General features: G+C 40.2%; 1 protein-coding gene across 1 annotated transcript in view; it reads left to right on the plus strand.

Moving 5' to 3' along the window:
* supt6h (SPT6 homolog, histone chaperone and transcription elongation factor) overlaps positions 1 to 22,817 on the plus strand; it is a 73,725-nt gene that overhangs the window by 47,152 nt on the left and 3,756 nt on the right. The window contains exons 21-36 of the mRNA XM_068010380.1: positions 1,082 to 1,217; positions 2,533 to 2,670; positions 3,170 to 3,337; positions 3,886 to 4,013; positions 5,464 to 5,671; positions 6,762 to 6,909; positions 7,033 to 7,175; positions 9,561 to 9,701; positions 9,787 to 9,982; positions 10,300 to 10,538; positions 10,995 to 11,108; positions 18,760 to 18,884; positions 19,668 to 19,780; positions 20,037 to 20,117; positions 21,050 to 21,204; positions 22,095 to 22,264. Coding sequence (XP_067866481.1) covers positions 1,082 to 1,217; positions 2,533 to 2,670; positions 3,170 to 3,337; positions 3,886 to 4,013; positions 5,464 to 5,671; positions 6,762 to 6,909; positions 7,033 to 7,175; positions 9,561 to 9,701; positions 9,787 to 9,982; positions 10,300 to 10,538; positions 10,995 to 11,108; positions 18,760 to 18,884; positions 19,668 to 19,780; positions 20,037 to 20,117; positions 21,050 to 21,204; positions 22,095 to 22,264 — 2,403 coding nt within the window. The remainder of the gene's footprint in view (positions 1 to 1,081; positions 1,218 to 2,532; positions 2,671 to 3,169; positions 3,338 to 3,885; positions 4,014 to 5,463; positions 5,672 to 6,761; positions 6,910 to 7,032; positions 7,176 to 9,560; positions 9,702 to 9,786; positions 9,983 to 10,299; positions 10,539 to 10,994; positions 11,109 to 18,759; positions 18,885 to 19,667; positions 19,781 to 20,036; positions 20,118 to 21,049; positions 21,205 to 22,094; positions 22,265 to 22,817) is intronic.

Below are 22,817 nucleotides of genomic sequence, written 5' to 3' on the forward strand. Positions count from 1 at the left end.
CTCATGAACAACTTTGTGGTGGTCCAACAAGATTTCTGTACTTAAGTTCTGATCAAATCAACTTTAAACAGCCTCTTTTTTGATTGACTGATTTTAAAACTTTCTTTTGAATCCAGTCAAAGCCCAGTTTTACCTGATACATCCTTGACACTTAGTTGAGAAAACTGGCTGGTGAGGTTGTCTTTTTGTCAGATAGTGAAAGAAGTGCAAACGATTCCACATCTGGAGGTAATAAAGTAAGGGGCAAGTTCCAGATAGAACAACACATTGTTATAATATAGACACTAGTGGTTAAGGCACTAGGGATAACAGTGTGACAGCAACTTTTATTGAGCTCATAGCAACAACAAAAAATTTCAGTTTGGTTGGCCTGTTAGTGATGTATAGATGAGGCACTGTTGCAATTTTTAATAATTTTATTTAAATCTTATATTTGGTTATTGGTTAATTTAAACTTCTTAAGAATTGACGTATCAATATACTGATGTTAGACTTAGAATCTTATATCATTACTTTTGTAACAAAATAGTGGATTTTTGGGCTTAAACCATTACACTGATGCAATTAATCTTTTCAGCAATCACCAGAGCCAGGTATAGGAATTATTGCGAAGCAGAGAGCACTTTAAAGAGATCCTAACTGAGACTTTTTATTGAAATAAAAAATATACTTTGTAGTAGCTGCAAGAACATTTGCCAAGACAACTCAGTTGTTTTTATTTGCACATTAAAACCATTGTACCTACTGTACATCAGTGCAAATATCTCGACTTAATTTGAGGTAGTTGGGTGGTACACATGCTACTGTTTCTTACCCAATAGGGTTGCCATGTGTTGATTGGTAGTCATTTCCTAGGTAGGAGACAGATCTGTGAATAGTTAATCCTGACCATCTGAAGTTCCATGATCAAGGAACATTGGTTCTAGTCCCCATGTTCATTCTTTTATGAATGTTTGTATAGACAATTTCAATATATCAATTATGAATGTTGACATTTAAATATATTACAATTCGTAATATTTTGGACAGGACATGCACATCATACACCAAATGTTTCATATATAGGTATTTTTCTTGTTAGGGATGCGCTTATGGTTGTGGAGGACATAAAACGAATAGTGCATGAATTAGAGCAGGAGCACCAAATGTCACCCATCGGAGTGCAGCTGGTGGACAATGAGCTAGCTGTTCTCTATATGAATAGTAAAAAGTCAGAGGTAAGAAATATGTAAATATAAGTATCATAGCTGAAGTAACTAAATTTGTTGGCTGGGAGTGCATAGCATGATCATTGGAATGCATGTATTTTTTTTAACTGACTTCAGTATCCTTCGTTTGGTGCTACCACCCAAGCCTCATGAAGCTTCTCAATTACCACATGTCATCAGTTCTCTTTTTTCCCCTTCCTGCTTTCATTCCCAAGCCATATGCTTGAACAGTCATCAAAGAGCTGCCCTTTATTGTAAATTTCATCAAAGTTAATATTTCAGACCAAAAAATAGTAAAATAATTTGTCAGCTAGGCAGCCAAATAACTGAAGTGGTTGAGCTATCATTTGCTTTCCAGGAGATATGAGCCTATCATAAGAGCTAGGTTTGCTTCAGTTACCAAAGTTAATCAATCCTCAGTTGCTGTATGTTGAGCAGAAGAAAACTTGAACTTCGGATGTTCTAAATCAAAGTGTGCCTCCTACTGACTGATCACTTGGTGACAGTGAGTATAGCTGAGGTAACACTACCTTTACAGTGATAGCTACAAAACTTGTTGCAAATTTGTATCGGAGCAGTACAAGCCAAAAACAAACTCTTTATAAAAGTAGTCCTAGTTCACGAACAGTAAATCACGAACTAAATAAAATTAGAAAATTTCAATCAGTTTTTTACATTATATTTTTTAAATTTCTGTAGTGCATGCTACGCATACCTGTAGTGTGACTGAGTGTCTTTGCTTTTTAGTAAGAGTGCTGCTCATTCACTATCAAATTTTGTAAACTGTGAACAAATGCAGACTACTGTATTTGAAAAGTTTACACGTATTTGAAGAAAATTAAGCCAAATGCACACGCTGTATATTGTACATAAAAGTACTGAAAGCATAATGTGTACATATTGCATTTCAAATCTAAGTTAATATACAAGTATTCATAGCACAGATCCATTCTTGTGGTTCAACATTAAATTATATCAATGTTAGCTTCAATTTAAAATCTGTGACATGTTTTTGGAGCACAATTTTAGACTCCTTTTTCTTCTTCCTTCCTGTATTCTGGCCAAGTTCCTGGTTTCCAGAGCAATGATCTTTGTGTCAAGAAAAGACCAGTTGTTCCTCAGAGAAGCGAATCTGAGGGACATTTGTTATGCTTTGTTCTTGTTGTGTGTCTCCCAGAAACCTATTGAAGAAAGGCATTGGCAGAGGGCAAGGAGCCATCTCTCAAATGTGATTTAGTGAGATGGAAGGGCTGGCGATAAAATAGAAGGATTTGTATTTTCAACCAAAGAAAAATTTCTTTAACTGTGTTTTCTTGTACACTAGAATGATTTTAGGGATTATCCACCGTTGCTACGTCAAGCAGTATCATTGGCTCGTCGGGTACAGGATCCACTTGTAGAGTTTGCTCAAGTTTGCAGCTCAGATGAAGACATTGTTTGTCTCAAATTACACCCATTGCAGGTAATTTACCTTGTTTTATCTTTCATATTTATGCACACTTTTTTTAAAAGGAAAAGTACTGTAAAGTAAATTTGTTGCCTTCTATCTTGTGTGTAATAGTTTTAAAGGGGTAGATCTTGATTTTGTACAGTAATGTAAAACGGGTGGTAACTTTGGTGAGTACTCGTACAACTTAACATAATCTAAATTCTGGAGTGTAATTGTCGTGTTGGAGTATATCTGTCTTGCCTCATTATTCTGTCAGAAGGTTGTGTTAAGGTGGAAAAAATACTGTTGATTTTATAGAGCTTGATTCTGATGCAGTTTAATTGTGGTCTCTGATGTTGAAGATTTAGCAATTTTGGATTAAAGTACCTAAGTTAGGTATATCTTTTCTCTCTCTCATACTGAAAGTGAAACATTTGTTGGAGCCCACCATCCTCAGCTCCTGTAACCTGACTGAATTGAAAGAGGTTTTAAAGTGCTTTCTTGCATGTTTCATTTTTTTCCTACCCCTCAGGAACAAGTAATAAAAGAAGAATTATTGAATGCACTTTACTGTGAGTTCATAAACCGAGTGAATGAAGTAGGTGTGGATGTAAACAGAGCAATAACCCATCCACATACTCAGGCACTGGTTCAATACGTCTGTGGTCTAGGACCTCGTAAAGGATCACACCTACAGAAGGTAGGAATGTAAACTAGAGACCACTGATTAGGGCTGAATCTCTGGTTACGTTCTTCTCAATTGTAATAGGCACTGTAGTACTACTAACAACAGAAAGATATGGCTGATCAGCTGTGGCTTGTCCCATATAGTAAATCCAGACTGCTTAAAAAAAAAATTATCTAAGTACAAGATTTGGGCAGGGAGTGGGGTGAAGTGTATTGAAGGGAAAGAGATGCATAAGAGAAATATTTAAAGTAGCGCTTTATGCAGTGAAAACATATGTGAAAGATTTTAAGAAAAAAAAGTGAGCTGCACCAACGAGATACCCAACTAATAGACCTCAGTCATTTACAATAATGGCATTTTGCATGCTTTGTTTATTAAAGATCTGATCAGAAACGTACATAAAGTTGTACAGTCAGATAATTGCATTGATTTTGAAGAGTGAGGTGTAGTGTAAAGCTAATATTTCTACTTCAGTTTTGTAAGATACTACTGCAGCAGGATTATGCTTTTAACTTCTGTCAGGACTACAGCTCACAGGTGATCATTATTTTTTCCCATAGATCCTCAAACAGAATAACACTCGCCTGGAAAACAGGACCCAGTTAGTCACGATGTGCCATATGGGCCCAAAAGTCTTCATCAATTGTGCAGGTTTTATTAAAATAGATACTGCATCATTAGGGGACAGGTTAGTCTTAATAATTTAGAAGTTACAGTTTATGAAATTCTGTGCAAGGTTGAACATATCCCTGTGTAGTTTTGTAGTAATTTGACAACCGCAGTTGTCTAAGTCTATAATAGTGTTGCGCACCCCTGGTCTCCAGCTTCCTAACTGCTCTGCAGTCCACCGTTGCCATAATGTCTGAATTATTTGTGATCATTGTGACCTTAAAACAAAAATTGTGTTCCCTTTCTTCTATTTTCATCTCTTTGGATATGGGCGCAGTCTTCTGGAGTATACTACTTCATAATGCATCATGGGGACCTAATTAGAATGAGTACAAAATATATATAAAATTCGTTAAGCCTCAGAAAGCTATTCTTTGAGTTTTATCTTTTCAGTATTGAATTCTAGAATGATATTTTGATTGAATTTTATTTTACTTTGCATCCCAGCTTCAGTGATTCACGCTCCTTTTCTGTTGCTGCATTTTGAAAAACTGTGGTAACAATCATCTCAAATGAGTGATAATTTGGCCAAAATCCTGAAATAAGTGTTGTTCCCCGTTAAGCGTTGGCATGTTGTCGATTGTACTCAGGAATTCTTGCATAACAGTTATTAACAATAATGTCGTGGTGAACAAGGCTGGATGTAACCACAATGCACAATTAAGCACTTCAACCTTTTAACCAAACTAAGTGACTGCATTGTTTTCGTGCATTTAAATGAAAGAGAATTGGTCATGGGAAATAGACATATTTTGTAGATTAATGATGTGAAGTTTTCAATCACTTTAGATAACCACAGTGGCGCAGTGGTTAGCACCGCAGCCTCACAGCTCCAGGGACCCGGGTTCGATTCCGGGTACTGCCTGTGTGGAGTTTGCAAGTTCTCCCTGTGTCTGCGTGGGTTTTCTCCGGGTGCTCCGGTTTCCTCCCACAAGCCAAAAGACTTGCAGGTAGATAGGTTAATTGGCCATGATAAATTGTCACTAGTATAGGTAGGTGGTAGGGAAATATAGGGACAGGTGGGGATGTTTGGTTGGAATATGGGATTAGTGTAGGATTAGTATAAATGGGTGGTTGATGTTCGGCACAGACTCGGTGGGCCGAAGGGCCTGTTTCAGTGCTGTATCTCTAATCTAATCTAATCTAATCTTATTACGAATTTGAAAAAGGAATGAAACTTAATTATTAGTTATGCCATTTATAGTTAGTCTGTTTTGAATAACATTGATGGTAAAGATCCTTTTGATGCCCCAATTATCTCTATAGTTTGCTTTGGTAATCATTGTTGAGCAAATTTCCCCCAACTCACTTTAAGATTCTTCTGGTTGACTTTTAAATTAAATTGAGTAGGATTCAAAATGTATATAACGAAATTCTAAGTTTGACAAGGAACATTTATTTCCATTTTGTTTTGCTTACATAGCACTGTTTACCTCTTGTGTAACATTTGACCTGTGTAATATTTGCAGTACTGATTCCTACATTGAGGTCCTGGATGGCTCAAGAGTTCACCCTGAAACTTACGAGTGGGCCAGAAAAATGGCTGTGGACGCACTTGAATATGATGAATCGGCGGAGGACGCAAACCCAGCTGGAGCACTTGAAGAAATTTTGGAAAATCCTGAACGGCTAAAGGATCTTGACCTTGACGCATTTGCAGAAGAACTGGAGAGGCAGGTTGGTGTTTTCATAAGTAGCTTTTAAATTGAATATTAAACTCAGAATTATTTGTCAGATATGATGTATCACAAATCAATGGAACATTTTGTGAGCTTTGGCGCAGTCACACTATTATGCGAGCAGTGTAATGATCAGTATGCTGTGTTATTGGTTTGTGGCTGGAATTAGCAGATTTTTGTTTTTAATCCTTATTATAAATGAACACAATGTGTAATGAGCCTTCAAAAAACTCTTGCCATCTTTGCTTGATACAGTGGTATTTTCCCTTCTATCCTGATGATGCTAACTTGCTGTCCTACAGTTAACCATTTATCATGTGTGGGAGTTGACAGTCAATGACTTGAAGAGGACTTCTCAGCTGAGCTCAAACCTGTGCAAGCCTGCCAAGTATATGCTTTGTGCATTTGCACAATATATGCTTCCTCTACTTAAGGCCATGGTGTTCCCAATTGTAACCCAAAGTAAATCAGTTGATCAAGTTATTGCTTTGTATAGCAAATAACAACTAGTACCATCCTTTTGAATAAACAAACTTCTCAGATTATGTAAGATTACTTATGGGAAACCTTTGTTTTGCCAGATTAAACAGTAACTCCCTTCTTCCCCAAAAAAAGCATGTACTTCAAGGTATTTTTCCCAGAAACTCCTCATTGTTCAATAGTTTTTTTAAAAAGTTCCATTTAATGTTTGTGAATTTAATTTTATACCTATAGCTTAGTGTACGATACTCAAAAGCATACTGACTTGTAAAAATCAAGTTGCCATGTGGGAAAGGAACATGCTGTGTAGTGTGCTGTGAATAATTCTAGGAATATGGGACTTAGGAGCAGCAGTAGGCTATTCGGCCCTTAAAGTCTGCTCTGCCATTCGAGAAGATCGTGGCTGATTTGTGGGTATGTGTTAGGTCAAGGATGCAATCTGTACTTGCAAATGTGCATGTTTGCCACAGAGGGTTAAAATTCAGCAGAAGTTTTAGTCTTTTGTGAATTATGAACATTGCTTCCTGCGACTACTAATTAACTAATAGAAAAAATAATTTTCCATGTCTCGTTTACACTACTGATCTATTTTAATTTAACATTAACAGGGCTATGGTAACAAAGGTATCACACTATATGATATTCGAGCTGAGCTGAGCTGCAGGTATAAGGATTTGCGTGTACCATGCCGTGCAGCAAACTCCGAGGAAATTTTCAACATGCTAACAAAAGAAACTCCGGAGACTTTTTACATTGGTAAGGTTTCTCTCTCACTGGTGCCCAATCCATAGAATTAGAAAAGCAGTATTAAACATTTTAAATTCTGCAAGTTTGCTGCATGTCCTGTGCTTTTAACCTCTATAATTTTTTTCTGTTTAGGTAAATTAATTACGTGCAATGTGACAGGGATTGCTCACAGGCGGCCTCAGGGTGAAAGTTACGATCAAGCTATCAGGAATGATGAAACTGGTCTCTGGCAGTGTCCTTTCTGCCAACAAGACAACTTTCCAGAACTTAGTGAGGTATAGCATTGTTCTAAAATTTGGGGTGGGTGGAATTTATTTTTATATATATACCCCACACACAGTGGGCTGAACTTTGTTGAGCTCCCGACACCTGGATCCGTGGAGGGGGGTGTCGGAAGATCGTACCGGCAGCAGCCTACCATGGAGCCCAACATCATGAGTGCCAGGCCCAATCTTCCTGGCGATGGGGAGGCTCTGTGGCAGCCCCCGCCACACCCGCCCCCGCCCCCCCCACCCCGGCCCCTGCTGCTTGGTGACGGGACCCAACTTTAAATATTTAAATAAACAGCATGAATACATTTAAATGCAATTCCCCGCGATCTTGCCGGCTGTTTGCGATCTTGCGTGTGGTGACCGGCACTCTCGCAGCTTCACTTTCCTGTCCAGAGAGAACTGGCGCCACCAAGGTGGGGATGGGGGAGCTTAGGCTTTTTAGTGTTTTGGGGAGGGGGGAGATACAGGGTGCAATCAGCATGTGTAGTGTAGGGGAGGGGGGGGGGAAGGGGTGGCCTCTGCACTTTGAACAGTTGGGGAGAGGTCAAATTGTCAATGTAAGTGCTTTGGTGTGGGAGCGGGAGAGGGCAACTATTTTATCTAAGTGTTTTTGTGGGGGAGAAGGGACGAGATTTTATTTGCGGAGTACTGGGGGAGGTACGGGTTTAAATATTCAAATGTTGTGGCAGGTCTGGCAGCTCTTGAAAAATTGCGCCAGCGCTGTGCAAACGCAGCTGACGCCATTGCCAGGGTCGCAGAGCCAGCCCCCACTACGTGATGGTGGGAGCGGCCTGACCGGCGTATTATGATCCGCCACGTGTGCGGGCTGCCATTTTTCCGCCCGCCGCCACTAACAGCGTCGGGAACATAAAATCCAGCAGCGTGTGTGTGTTATATGTATGCATGTATCATATAAAACATTGTTATTTAAGCACTCTTGTCAGTCATGGCTCATTAGGGAACACTCTCGCTTCTTGAGTCAAGGTTATGGGCTAAAGATCCATTCCAGAAACTTGAACACAGAAAATACAGGCTGACACTCCAGTGCAGGTCTGAGGAAGCGCTGCACTGTCGGAGGTACTGTCTTTCAGATGAAAGGTTAAATTGAGGCCCTGTTTGCCCTGCCAAAGTGGACGTAAAAGATCCCATGGCACTATTTCAAAGAAAAGCAGGGAATTCTCACCAGTGCCCTTCCCAATATTTATCCCTCAAACAAAGTAACAAAGCAGATTATCACGTCATTATCATATTCCTATTTGTGGAATCTTGCAGTGCACGGATTGACTGCCATGTTTGCTACAACAGTGACTACACTTCAAAAGTACTTTGTTAGCTGTAAAGCACTTTGGGACATCCTGAGGTTATGAAAGGTACTATATAAGTGCAAGTGTCTTTCTCTGTTTCTGTGTCTGTCTCTGTCTCTCTACGGAGGGAGGATTTTAACTTTTTGACCCACCCGGGGGATCTGGTAGCATGCAGGCAACCCGGGAGTTAGGGTTCCTCCATGGCATGCTGACAGGTTTCCCCTCCTGGATCTCAGCCTGATTAACAGACTTGGCTTCCAGTTGGATGGGGAATGCTGGATAAGAGGCCATAGGACCAGGTAAGTCTGAGCCCCAACCTTGGGTGAGGAGGGGGTTTGGGTGGAGGGACCGGGCCTCAGCGGGGTGGTGGGGTGTGCATGGATCAAGGCTTTGGGAAGGGTGTTTGGGGAGTTTGGAGGCTTCAGTGGTGAGGGAAGAGTTGAGATGACAGAGGTCAGAGGCCTCTGGGAGAGGGTGGTGGAAATTGGAAATAGATCAGAAAGGTCAGGGTGTTCGATCACGGCAGGTTACTGAGGCAGATACACTGGATCCAGCAGGCAGTTACCTCCTGGATCCAATGATCCTTGCCACCCTGTAGTTGTCGAGGTTTGAGAAATCCGGCCATCAGAGTTAAATTTAAAATGATGCATGCAGCATCATTATTTAAATTACCAACTCACCTCCTGGAGTGGTTTGACCCCCAACCCCTATCCCTGTCCCACTGCTATTAAAACCAGAAGTGAGTGGGTTGGGGTCAGAATTCAAATTTTTAACACTTTAACCTCCCACCCAACCCCATTTGTTTGGGGGTCATAATTCGTCTGGCTCTTGTCTCTTTGTCTGGTTCTTGTCTACCTTGCTCTGTGTCTGTTGATCTTTTGAGCCTTACACTGTAAATAGAAAAGGATTTTTTCTCTTGCAGCATTTGTTACTTTGAAGGAGTGCATATTACTGCGAATAGCTGTGAGCATAGCAAATGTTATGTTCTTCCCCATCATTGTCCCTCACAGTTTTTTAAGCAGAAATACTCAAAATCACTGAGTAATTGAAGTTGCTGTTCAAAGATTGGTCTTTTTCCCTACAGGTTTGGAATCATTTTGACAGCGGTGCCTGTCCTGGCCAGGCTATCGGAGTGAAAACCAGGCTAGACAACAATGTTACAGGTTTCATTCCAACAAAATTCCTCAGTGACAAAAATGTTAAGCACCCTGAAGAAAGGGTCAAGGTAGAGATTATTTTCTTACAAACTATTTCCAATGTTGGTAGATATCTTACTGGATTTGTAATTAGCCACTGCTGTTCCCTTGTAGATTGGTATGACTGTGCACTGCAGAATAATGAAGATAGACATTGAAAAATTTAGTGTGGACCTTACATGTCGAACATCTGATCTAATGGACAAGAACAACGAATGGAAATTGCCCAAGGACACATATTATGACTTTGATTCTGAGGCAGCAGACCAAAAAGTAGAAGATGACGCGAAGAAGAAACAGCAGCGCACAAGTAAGACACTCAACAGGCTAAAATTTGAAGTCTCATTGAGCTAAGTTTTCAGTTGATCCATTATGCTCTCCAGACTAGTCATGTTGTCTACTAAATGTAACAAAACCTCAGGAAGTGGCCTTAGACTTACCTGGAAGCTTTTTTTGCTCTATTGTCTGAGAAAGCAATCAACTTGAGAAAACATTCTAGTTTTGCAAACAGCTTATGAAGTTTGCAGATATAAGTTAATGGTAGTATGTAAAAACTGAAATGTTTGCCTATTTTTTTAAAAAAGGAATCATTTTATTGATATTTATTTGCTCTTAACTCTCCCATAGCATACATCAAGAGAGTAATAGTGCACCCGTCATTCCACAATATCAACTTCAAGCAGGCCGAGAAGATGATGGAAACCATGGACCAAGGTGACGTTATCATCAGACCTAGCAGCAAGGGAGCAAACCACCTCACTGTAACCTGGAAAGTGACAGATGGGATCTATCAACATATAGATGTGAGAGAAGAAGGCAAAGAGAATGCCTTCAGTTTGGGACAGTCTCTTTTGATCAACAACGAGGTAAAGAAAAAAGCACATCTTAATCTACTTTATTGTAAAGATAGATTTTATAAAGTTTCTTGAATTTATATCTAGTGAAATATGTGGAAACGCCATGTCCTCGAAGTAATTGGGTAGTTATTTTGTGGTTTTTCTCTGCAATGAAATGTGTATCTGCTTTATTTACAGTTAAAATAAAATTTGATGGTTACTGTTAACTTCAAATTTACAGTAAAATTTATCTCTCAGCTTTTCTTGTTGACGCACTTTACACTTGGGTTCAGATGTTATTTGATGCATATCTCAGTGCAGAGCATGAAACACCTTTGAGTACATTGTGTATTGAGGTTTTTCTTTAAAGTGATCCAGGAAATACCTATGGTTGATATATATATTGTATATTTATATATCTTATTGAAAAGCGCATGTTGCATTATAAGGTTCTTACAGTTTTTGATCTGCAATTATATTATCCAGGAATTTGAAGACCTTGACGAAATTACTGCTCGCTATGTACAGCCAATGGCATCTTTTGCTCGTGACCTACTATATCACAAATACTACCAGGATTGCAGTGGTGGTGACCGCAAGGTATTTGCAGTGCATGTGAACTTGGCTAGCTCAATAATAGTTTCAGGGAACAATTCTGATGTGTTTATTAATATGGACTTGCCTGAGAAAATAAACAGTTTTGCTTTTCAACTGCACATTATCTTTAATCTCTACTCAACCAGTTTTTATTGTCTTAATAATCTGGACATTTAGTTTTAGTTTTAGAGATACAGCACTGAAACAGGCCCTTCGGCCCACCGAGTGTGTGCCGACCATCAACCACCCATTTATACTAATCCTACACTAATTCCATATTCCTACCACATCCCCACCTGTCCCTATATTTTCCCTACCACCTACCTATACTAGGCGCAATTTCTAATGGCCAATTTACCTATCAACCTGCAAGACTTTGGCATGTGGGAGGAAACCGGAGCACCCGGAGGAAACCCACGCAGACACAGGGAGAACTTGCAAACTCCACACAGGCAGTACTTGGAATTGAACCCGGGTCCCTGGAGCTGTGAGGCTGCGGTGCTAACCACTGCGCCACTGTGCCGACCTAAATTTTACACTAAATTATCCTAATGCCCACCAAGCAAGTAGCAACAAAAATTGTTTCTGCCATTGGGAAGGGGTGAGATTCGTGAAGATATACACAACATGGGCAGTCCTTGGCCCCTCCTTGTAGTTGGTTATAGGAAGCTATTATGTTTCTGGTGGTGGGCGTAATTTTGACCATTTTGCATGGGAAGGCAGCGCAGTGGTTAGCACCGCAGCCTCACAGCTCCAGTGACCCGGGTTCAATTCTGGGTACTGCCTGTGTGGAGTTTGCAAGTTCTCCCTGTGTCTGCGTGGGTTTCCTCCGGGTGCTTCGGTTTCCTCCCACATGCCAAAAGACTTGCAGGTTGATAGGTAAATTGGCCATTATAAATTGTCCCTAGTATAGGTAGGTGGTAGGGAAATATAGGGACAGGTGGGGATGTGGTAGGAATATGGAATTAGTGTAGGATTAGTATAAATGGGTGGTTGATGGTCGGCACAGGCTCGGTGGGCTGAAGGGCCTGTTTCGGTGCTGTATCTCTTATAAAAAAAAAAATACAAATTACTTTAAAATGTGCTTTTAACTTAAATACTGCTTTATAGGAGTTAAATTCAGGACAGTAGAGCTTGCAGGGTCTTTAAATCAGTGTCCCGTAGACAATGAAATATAATTTGACATTCTAGCAACTATCCCCACTCATTCCTGCTGTGACAGTCCTGTTCATTTGAACTCAGTAGGGGCCATTGACATGTTAAGCTGATGGACTCTGCTCTGGAGGAGGAGGGGATAGGCAGTTTTGACTAAATGCTGACGGAGGACAAATGAACAAGAGACTAGAGGGAGGGAAGCTTTGCCCTGGGCGGTATGGCAGAATGTAAAGGAGTTATTTTGTCAAGTGAGATGACTCACCGATTTGGAGTAGCGTTGCCTGTCCTTTTTATTTGTATCATTACACAGATGTACATTGTACCAGCTTGAACTAAGTGACTCTCATCATACTTGTTACTGTCTATGTATCACCTCAATTTGGAATAATTCAGTTTACAAATTCAATGAAACTTCTCCACTTCCAGTGTTAACTTGATCTGCCATCTGAGAAATTGAAGAGATATATGTACAAAAGTCACATATCCAATCCATGTTGCATAGGGATGCTGTTGTTACATGCTGAATTATGTTGTTATACTGGCAGATATAGGACACTGGGTCACTCCCAAAAATGTAAAGCTCTTGGATCATTTATAGGAGCGATTGATGTCACTGAACCAGAGAAGGTAACTATGGCAGACCTGAATTCATAATCAGCATTGACTGTAGCCTGGAAACAAATGGTGTGAAACGAGACGAAATTTTACAGAAAAGAGGAGAAATTGTGTACTAAGCCTCATTTTGCAATTGCCCTTAGTTTATCTGTAACTGAAGATAACATGTTAGATGAGAAGCAAGAGAAATAATTCCTGCTATTATACAATAGACTTCCACAAGCTCTACCCAAAAGGTCATGCTTGTAGGAACAAGAGTAGTCCAATCATCCCCTCAAGCCTATTCTTTCATTCAGTTGGAAGATGGCTGATCTAGCTCAACTCCATTTACCCTTCTTTGGTCCATATCTCTTGATACCTTTACCTAATAATTGTCGAGCTCAGTCTTGATGGTCTCAATTAACTCAGGGTCCACAACCTTTCGTTGGAGAGAATTCCTGATTTCCACTACCCTTTGTGTGAAAAACTGGTTTCTGATTTCACTCCTGAATAGTCTGGTGTTAATTTTAAGCAAAATGCAGATTGGTTTCAATCTCACTTTGAAGAGCTGGAACCTGTCATAACCTCTAAGCACTGTTGAACTACAAGAAAGCCCTCAACGAGTTAACATCTGAAGCACTTAAAGCAGCCAGAAGCACTGCACAAAGAACAGCCAGGCGCTGCGCAAATGACTACTGGCAACACCGATGCAGTCGTATTCAGCTGGCCTCCGACACCGGAAACATCAGAGGAATGTATGATGGTATTAAGAGAGCTTTTGGGCCAACCTTCAGGAAGATCGCCCCTCTCAAGTCAAAATCAGGGGATGCAATCACTGACCAACACAAGCAAATGGACCACTGGGTGGAGCACTACCTAGAGCTGTACTCCAGGGAAAATGTTGTCACTGAGACCGCCCTCAATGCAGCCCAGTCTCTGCCTGTCATGGATGAGCTGGACGAACAGCCAACAAAATCGGAACTCAGTGATGCCATTGATTCTCTAGCCAGTGGAAAAGCCCCTGGGAAGGACGGCATTACCCCTGAAATAATCAAGAGTGCCAAGCCTGCTATACTTTCAGCACTCTACGAACTGCTTTGTCTGTGCTGGGATGAGGGAGCAGTACCACAGGACATGCGCGATGCCAATATCATCACCCTCTGTAAGAATAAGGGTGACCGCAGTAACTGCAACAACTACTGTGGAATCTCCCTGCTCAGCATAGTGGGGAAAGTCTTCGCTCGAGTCGCTTTAAACAGGCTCCAGAAGCTGGCTGGGCGTGTCTACCCTGAGGCACAGTGTGGCTTTAGAGCAGAGAGATCCACCATTGACATGCTGTTCTCCCTTCGCCAGCTACAGGAAAAATGCCGAGAACAACAGATGCCCCTCCACGTTGCTTTCATTGATCTCACCAAAGCCTTTGACCTCGTCAGCAGACGTGGTCTTTTCAGACTACTAGCAAAGATCAGATGTCCACCAAAGCTACTAAGTATCATCACCTCATTCCATGACAATATGAAAGGCACAATTCAACATAGCGGCGCCTCATCAGACCCCTTTCCTATCCTGAGTGGCGTCAAACAGGGCTGTGTTCTCGCATCTACACTGTTTGGGATCTTCTCCCTGCTGCTCTCAAATGCATTCAAGTCTTCAGAAGAAGGAATTTTCCTCCACACAAGATCAGATGGCATGTTGCTCAACCTTGCCTGTCTAAGAGTGAAGACCAAAGTATGGAAAGTCCTCATCAGGGAACTCCTCTTTGCTGACGATGCTGCATTAACATCCCACACTGAAGAGTGTCTGCAGAGACTCATCAACAGGATTGCAGCTGTCTGCAACAAATTTGGCCTAACCATCAGCCTCAAGAAAACAAACATCATGGGACAGGACATCAGAAATGCTCCATCCATCAAGATCAGCGACCACGCTCTAGAAGTGGTTCAAGAGTTCACCTACCTAGGCTCAACTATCACCGGTAACCCATCTCTCGATGCAGAAATCAACAAGCGCATGGGATAGGCATCCGTTGCTATGTCCAGACTGGCCAAGAGGGTGTGGGAAAATGGCACACTGACACGGAACACAAAAGTCCGAGTGTATCAAGCCTGTGTCCTCAGTACCTTGCTCTATGGCAGTGAGGCCTCGACAACGTATGTCAGCCAAGAGCGACAGCTCAATTCATTCCATCTTTGCTGCCTCCAGAGAATCCTTGGCATCAGGTGGCAGGACCGTATCTCCAACACAAAAGTCCTTGAGGCGGCCAACATCCCCAGCTTACACACACTACTGAGCCAGCGGCGCTTGAGATGGCTTGGCCGTGTGAGCCGCATGGCAGATGGCAGGATCCCCAAGGACACATTGTACAGCGAGCTCGTCACTGATATCAGACCCACCAGCCATCCATGTCTCCGCTTTAAAGACGTCTGCAAACGCGACATGAAGTCCTGTGACATTGATCACAAGTCGTGGGAGTCAGTTGCCAGTGATCGCCAGAGCTGGCAGACAGCCATAAAGGCGGGGCTAAAGTGTGGCGAGTCGAAGAGATTTAGCAGTTGGCAGGAAAAACGACAGACACGCAAGGCGAGAACCAACCGTGTAACAGCCCCAGCAACCAATTTTATCTGCAGCGCCTGTGGAAGAGTCTGTCACTCTAAAATTGGCCTTTATAGCCACTCCAGGCACTGCTTCACAAACCACTGACCACCTCCAGGCGCTTACCCATTGTCTCTGGAGACAAGGAGGCCAAAGAATTTTAAGATTGGTGGGGAAATCCAGAACAAGGAAGTACAGAGAAAATAGTTTTTGTGTAGCTACTCAATTGAAATCTTTTATCATTTTAAGCACCTCAATTAGATCATTCAGGGAATACACCCCAAGTTTATACAGCCCATTGTCATAATTTAACTCTTTAAATTCTGGTATAATTCTAGTGAATGCACTGTATCCCCCTCCAAGGCCAGTATATCCTTCCTGAAGTGCAGCGCCACAAACTGAATACAGTTCTCCATATGGGGTCTGATCAAGGCTCTGTGCAACTTGTTTCCCTTTGTTTTCCAACCCCATTGAGGTTGGCCAACGTAAAGGCCAACATAAATGCATTTGATGCATCTTGGAAGAAAGAGGAAATGCAATATAAACTAAATGATACAGTTTTGAAGGGAATGCAAGGACAGAAAGATCTTGTAATTGATGTATGTATATCTTTGAAGGTGGCCGGACAAGTTGATAAGGCAATTTTTTAAAAAGCAGGTGGGATCCTTGGCTTTTAAATAGTGTGTAAAAACAAGGACATTATGCCAAATCTTTATAAATCATTGGTTAGGCCCTGACTGGAATATTGTGTCCAGTTCTGAACACCGCACTTTAGGGAGGAGGTCAAAGCTCTGGAGAATGTGCAGAGGAAGTTTATTAGAATGGTTCCAGGGATGAGAGAAGCTGGGGTTGTTCTCCTTTTGAGTAGAGAACAGTAAGAATAGATTTAATTAGAGGTGTTCAGAATTCTGACAAGTTTTGATTGAGTAGTGAGAAAATGTTTACACTTGCCGAAGAGTTGATAATTGGAGGACACAGATTTAAGATAATCTCAAAAGAGTTGAGAATTTTTACCCTGCACTTTATGATTTGGAATGCCTTGCCTGAAAGGGTGGTGGAAGCCGATCCAATATTAACTTTCAAAAGGAAATTGGATTAAAAACTTGGGGAAGAATTTGCAGAGTTATGGGAGAAAGAGCAGGGGGTGGGACTAATTGAGTACCTCTTTGCAAGGCACTATGATCTGAATGGCCTCCTTCTGTACTGTATGTATCTATGATCAAATGATTACTCTGTATCTGCTTTCACAGTACAAAAGAGGGCATATTACCAGCAATACAGGGGAACCTAAAAAGTCAAAGGGAGGAACTCTGGATTTCCTTTGAACTTTTTGTGCTTGTGCACTAGTTTTTAGCGATTTGTGAACCTGGACACCCAAATCCCTTTGCTCCTCCACAAATCCTAATTTCGCGCCATTAAGAAAATATTCCGATTTTTGTCTTTCTTTGATCTAACATGGATGACTTCCCCACATTGAACTCCATCTGCCAATTTTGCCCACTCAATTAAATTGTCTATGTTCTGCTCCCAGCTACATAACTTACTGTACCTACTAATTTAATATCATCTACAAACTTGGATATGCAGTTTTCTATTCCTTCATATGTCATTGATCAATATGGTGAAAAGATGAGGCCGCAATACAGATTCCTGGGGAAAACTGTTCTATTGGCAGGTGTGCATTCGCCAAATCAGGAAGCAGGAGACAGTCTGTGATCCACAACTGTTTTATTCTCAAACCACAGTTCAGTACAAATACCAGTTTCCACTCTTCCCTTCTGGACTCACTCCCTATCCAGAAGTAACTCGCCTGACTGGGGAAAAACTCAGCCCTTAAATACAAGCTGCAGTAAGCATCACCTACTCTCTATTTTAAACTCTGAAGTAAGGCCTGGTTAATTAAAGGGACCAGCATTTTCAACATTGTCAAACGCCACTTAGTAAACCTGCTGATCAGAGAACGTGTTCAATTTATTTATGAAAATCCTACTCTACTGACTGGCAAGGACTATTTATAGGTCTGGTATAAAGCTTTAATTTACCTAATTCAGCCCCAACAGTGCAACATGATAGTGGCCATCCTCAGCCATAGGTCTTTGTATTGTTCTTTTCAGTTTTTATTTTTAAAAAAACTTTAGGTAGCTTCCTATACTGTTTTGCAGTCTTCTTGAATTTAAATAACTGATTTGTCTTATATAAATTCAGAGACACATACACTGGCAGAATAGGAAACTACACAGTTCCATTCTTTGCACATGTGTGGGTGCTTGTGTCTTAACATGTCACACCCTCCTCAGAGTGCTCCCTACTCATGCTCCTGTACAAATGGACAAGTACTGTTTGGTTCACTGATATGACTGGTGTAACCTGCACTCATTGTACTTGATCAGTGCTTTTGATCTGCATTGTTCTAATTATCAGTAAATCAGATTAGAGCGAGTTATAGCACTGGATCAAGATGTAATAGCAGCAGGAGTCTGGATATCAACTGCAGTTCACTAAATGATTAGTTGAGCATTCCTAGATCGCACTAAGATAAGCAAATGTACTGATAATTGCTCTGTTAGGCAATCATCTGTTGTAGCTATAATTTTTTTTTTAAATCAAGCTAAAGTTTTAACACAGTATTTTGTATAATGGAGCTTCGGCAAAACTGAACACCAATGAGTTGCTGATGGAAATAAAATAGGAGCCTGGGATTCATCTAAGGCAGTGGTTGAAATGCAAGTTATCTTTTTACCTGGATGTTGAACAACACTCCTCAATTTTTTTTTAAACTTTAAGATAGGGTGATTGGCATGTTAAACATTTAGCAACAGTTATTTCTTAAAGCAACTGAACTGAGCAGCAATTTCAGTTCAGGTCAGATGGGAAACCGGTGGGAGTCAAGCTGCCAGCATTTAAAGTCATTGGAGGAGCTACAGTCAGTGCTCTCAATTTTAATCAGCCACCAAGGGAAGGTCGCTTCTAATATAGCAGATATTTGGGGTTCTACTGTACTAATTTAATAATAGATCAGTGGTCCCAGTGGCTAAGAATTGTGCCTAAATGGTGCCATCTATTAAAATAAAAACAACTAAACGCTGTAGATATGCAGCAGGTCAGTCAGTGTCTGTATAGACTAGAGTTAATGTTTTGGTTGTGTAACCTTTCATTGTGTAAATCCAGTTTTTTTTCCTATTAAACTTTAAAATTAATCTGTGCCTATAAAAACATTCCCTTTAAACTGGCATTTTTTGTGGGTTATATTGTACCCTCATATTCTGTGAGATATGAACATATTAAATAAGGCATTAATTGTTTTTCTTTCTAGAAAATGGAAGAGCTTCTATCAAAATCCAAAAGGGAAAAGCCCTCTTTTATTCCCTATTTTATTTCAGCATCAAAAGAACTGCCAGGAAAGTTTTTGTTAGGCTACCAACCTCGTGTTAAACCAAGGTTAGTATCTGCAAAATGTTACTCTATTTTCAATAGGTAAATAACTAATATTCTTAGTAAGCTGATGTAATTCTTGTATTGAACAGTCTCTCCTCTCCCTAGGCCCTATGAAGTATTTATTATGGATATAGTTATGATCAAGTGATGGCATTCTGGAAAATAAGAAAAGCCAGTAGTGTCACTGGTGGGATTGCAGAATGGATAGCAGTGTTTCTGGAAGTCTTGAGCTAAAAAAGCATGTGAATCTCAACTATATCATATTTTATTTCCTCTTAATGGTACAGACCCAGTCTGATCTCAGCAGCTGTTAACTGAAACTAGCAGTATATGCATACTGTGATCACAGCAGGTGACTAGAAAGGGTCTGCCACAAATCAATTGGGTGTTTTAATTTATGATGGGATGTAAATGGTTCATTTTAGGATAGGAAACTTTTTTTTTTGAAAATCATAGATGGTGTATTAGAGTGGAGACCAACGGTTTTAATTTTTTTTTTAGAGTTGTGAGAACTTGGAATGAATTTAAGATTGCAACTCAGCTGTTGTCAAGGATAGGGTTCTTTGTTTCTCATAGTTAGGATGTGAGGAATTTATCTGCATTTCTTTCTGTAAAGGTAGAAATTCTGTTGTATAGATACAGTACATTTGTGGAGGAAAAAATGTTGTTGAAGAGAAGCAGCAGTGGTTGTGGGTTTAACACCTGGAAGTTCATATGGCAATTTTTCAAAATAATTTATTGTACAGTGTTTTCAGTCTACACTCTAAATGCCATGTTGTTTTTTAGGGTGGAGTTTGTTACAGTGACACCAGAAGGATACCGCTATAGAGGGCACGTTTTCCCAACTGTGAATGGACTATTTAGATGGTTTAAAGATCACTTCCAGGATCCTGTGCCAGGTAAGACTATAGATGCCAATGAAGATAACTGATGCACAGTGCCAGCATGCTTTATAATGGGCTGAAATAAAGTGGTAAGTAAACTACAGATGTAGTTGGCTATTGCTGATTTGAATCCATTCTATTGAAAGCTTGGATGAAATATATTTTATCACAAAATATACATTGGCATTTATGGTTTTTGAATTATTGTGGTGATTAAGATTTTTATCCTTGCACTATGAATATTGAAATGAACACGGATTACTGTTTCCAGGTATTACGCCTTCAAGTACAAGCAGATCCAGCAGAACACCTGCCTCTATGGATGCCACACCAGCTAATATTAATTTGGCAGGTACATGTATGCAAATACTTCCTTTTCCTGCATTAAAACCATCAGTTATCTTATGTTCTTGATTATAAAATACATTGCAATACTCTTGGACAGAAGGTATTCATGCCAGTTTTATCACTGTTAAAGGTAGATGGTAAGAAAAGAGCAATTTTAATGTACTGAAGCAGTTAGAATAAGTGAGATTTTTTCTTTATTTGATTTGCAACATTTTATAGTTCTAAGTCTGACTTGACTTGCTGTCTCCCATAAGATTGTTGCTGTCGCTATCACTCAAACCCCTTGTATATCCTAGTTAACAATTCAGTGGAGTAATTCAGTAGCTAGCAGGAGCGTAGCATAAATAAATCTTTGTTTAGGGTTTTAATGTTCTAACTAATGTGGTTTTAGTAAACCAGTGATTGAGATTAGGTTGGATACCACTTCATATCTACCTGGTTTCCCATATTCCATAGTGATGATCTGTGATCCACAAGACCATCTTGCTAATTCTATTTAATATTTACGTGATAAAGACATTTCCTTGTGGACAGTATGAGTTGGGTATGTGTTTGATTTTGTAGGGATTTATAAACATGTAGCCCTGAACCCCAAGCTTCCACCCAAAGAAAGTAAAGTAAGATATTATGGTTAAAAAAAAATCCTGAATTTTTATGGTGGGGTTTGATATATTTTGATATCTATATCTGTGGAGAGTGGTTCTGTTTTGTGGTTTTTATTCATACTGTTGTAATGTATCTGAGTTACATTTCTAGAAATTGTTAACTGAGCCTTCGTTTATTGCATACTGAATCTGTTTTCAGGGCAGATAAAATAGAACTGCTGTCTGTTACTTTATGCTACAAATGTGCTAATGAAATGGGATTTTTCTCTAAATCAGTATGTAACTGATATTCATAGTAGTTAACAAAGCAATCATTTCCCTTCTGTGCTAGATCTTACACGAGCAGTTAATGCTCTCCCACAGAATATGACGACGCAAATGTTCAACGCCATAGCAGCTGTTACCGGACAGGGTCAGAATCCAAATGCTACACCAGCACAGTGGGGATCCAGTCAGTATGGCTATGGAGGAAGCAGTGCCTATCACGTATGTAGCTGCCTTAAGATTTCTAATTTCAACTTTTTAAACCCTGCCACGTTGGTATTCATTTCTGTATCTTTCAAGTTCAAAATGTTGCCTTCATGTCCAAACCTAGGCAGGGTAAGTCCATTATCCAAGACACCCACCACACAAATGGGAAACATTCCTCTTCACATAATCTATGATGCATTGGAAATACCTCAGAATAATTATCAGCCAAACTCTCAACTGTGCACACGGGTAACTTTTCTCCCTTCTTGGCATCTTTTGACAGGTGAAGTAACCTGTCGTATCATTGCTTCGGAGAATAGTAATTGTGAGGTTGAAGATACTCCCCCATTGCCTCTATTTCTACTAGATTCTATGCATTCATGTACCAGCATGACACATTGGAGATCTTGCATCATCTAGGCTGGTCCATAGTATAGAGAAAAGTCTGCAGTTCACTCATGATACCCCAGAGTTTGCCTAAACATTCCCCTTGCTAACAAAGTATGAAATTCACAGAATACAAAAGCTTTTTTTTGTTTTGCCCTCATGCCATAACCTATTCAGATATTCATTGGATTGTTTCCTACTTTGTTGTAATGCAGTATTTTATACATTCAAGTACAAATGACATTAAAAACGCCAACCATTGTGTAATTTTTTTGTGATTTAATTTTTCACCATCTCATTAAGGAACATAGCTTTTTTGCATTTCTTCTTAGGATATCTAAGCTGGGGGTGTCTAAGCTTGTTTTTTTATTCTTGTAGTACTGAGTGTTGGAGTAACAGGTGCCTTTTCCATGGTTAAAATATAACCAGAATGGTGTAATCCTATAATCTTTCCTAATTTAACTACCTATTTTCTGCCTTTAGTTGAACCTGATTTAGTGGCATTTATCCTTTTCCAGGTTTTTGCAACTCCTGCACAGCAGCCAGTAGCAACACCATTGATGACTCCAAGCTATTCATACACAACACCCAGTCAGCAACCAATTACAACACCTCAGTACCATGGTAATGCTACACCTCAAGCTTCTATCGTGCCACCGTCTACAACCCGGCAAAGGTCACAACCAAAGTGAGTATCTTTGGAGTGTCGATTGACCCTAAGTTAAGAGGAGTATTAAGTAGTGCAGATGGGAGCAGGAAGTTGCAAAAGGACATGGAATAATTAAGTCAGTGGGCAAAACTATGGCATTAAATTCAATGTGGGCAAATGTGAGGTCATTCACTTTGGACCCAAGAAAGATAAATTAGAGCGTGTTCTAAATGATGAGAAACTAAAATATATAGAGTAGCAAAGAGATTTGGGTGTCCAAATACATAAACCATTAAAAGCTAGTAGACAGGTTCGAAAAGGCTCTGGGAATGTTAGCTTTTATCTCAAGAGGCCTGGAATACAAAGAGGGAGGAAACTGTGCTTCAGTTTTAGAGCCTGGGTCAGACCCCATCTGGAGTGCTGTGTTTGGTTTTGGCACTGCATCTCAGAAAGGATATATTGGCCTTTGAGGGGATGCAATGCAGATTCACCCGAATGATACTGGGACTTAAAGGTCTTGTAATCCTTTGAGTATAGCAGATTGAGGAGTGATCTGATCAAGCTGTCCAAAAATGTTATAAGGATTTGATAG

Source organism: Heterodontus francisci, chromosome 30 (genome assembly GCF_036365525.1).
Source record: "Heterodontus francisci isolate sHetFra1 chromosome 30, sHetFra1.hap1, whole genome shotgun sequence".
NCBI classification, from domain to species: Eukaryota; Metazoa; Chordata; class Chondrichthyes; order Heterodontiformes; family Heterodontidae; genus Heterodontus; species Heterodontus francisci.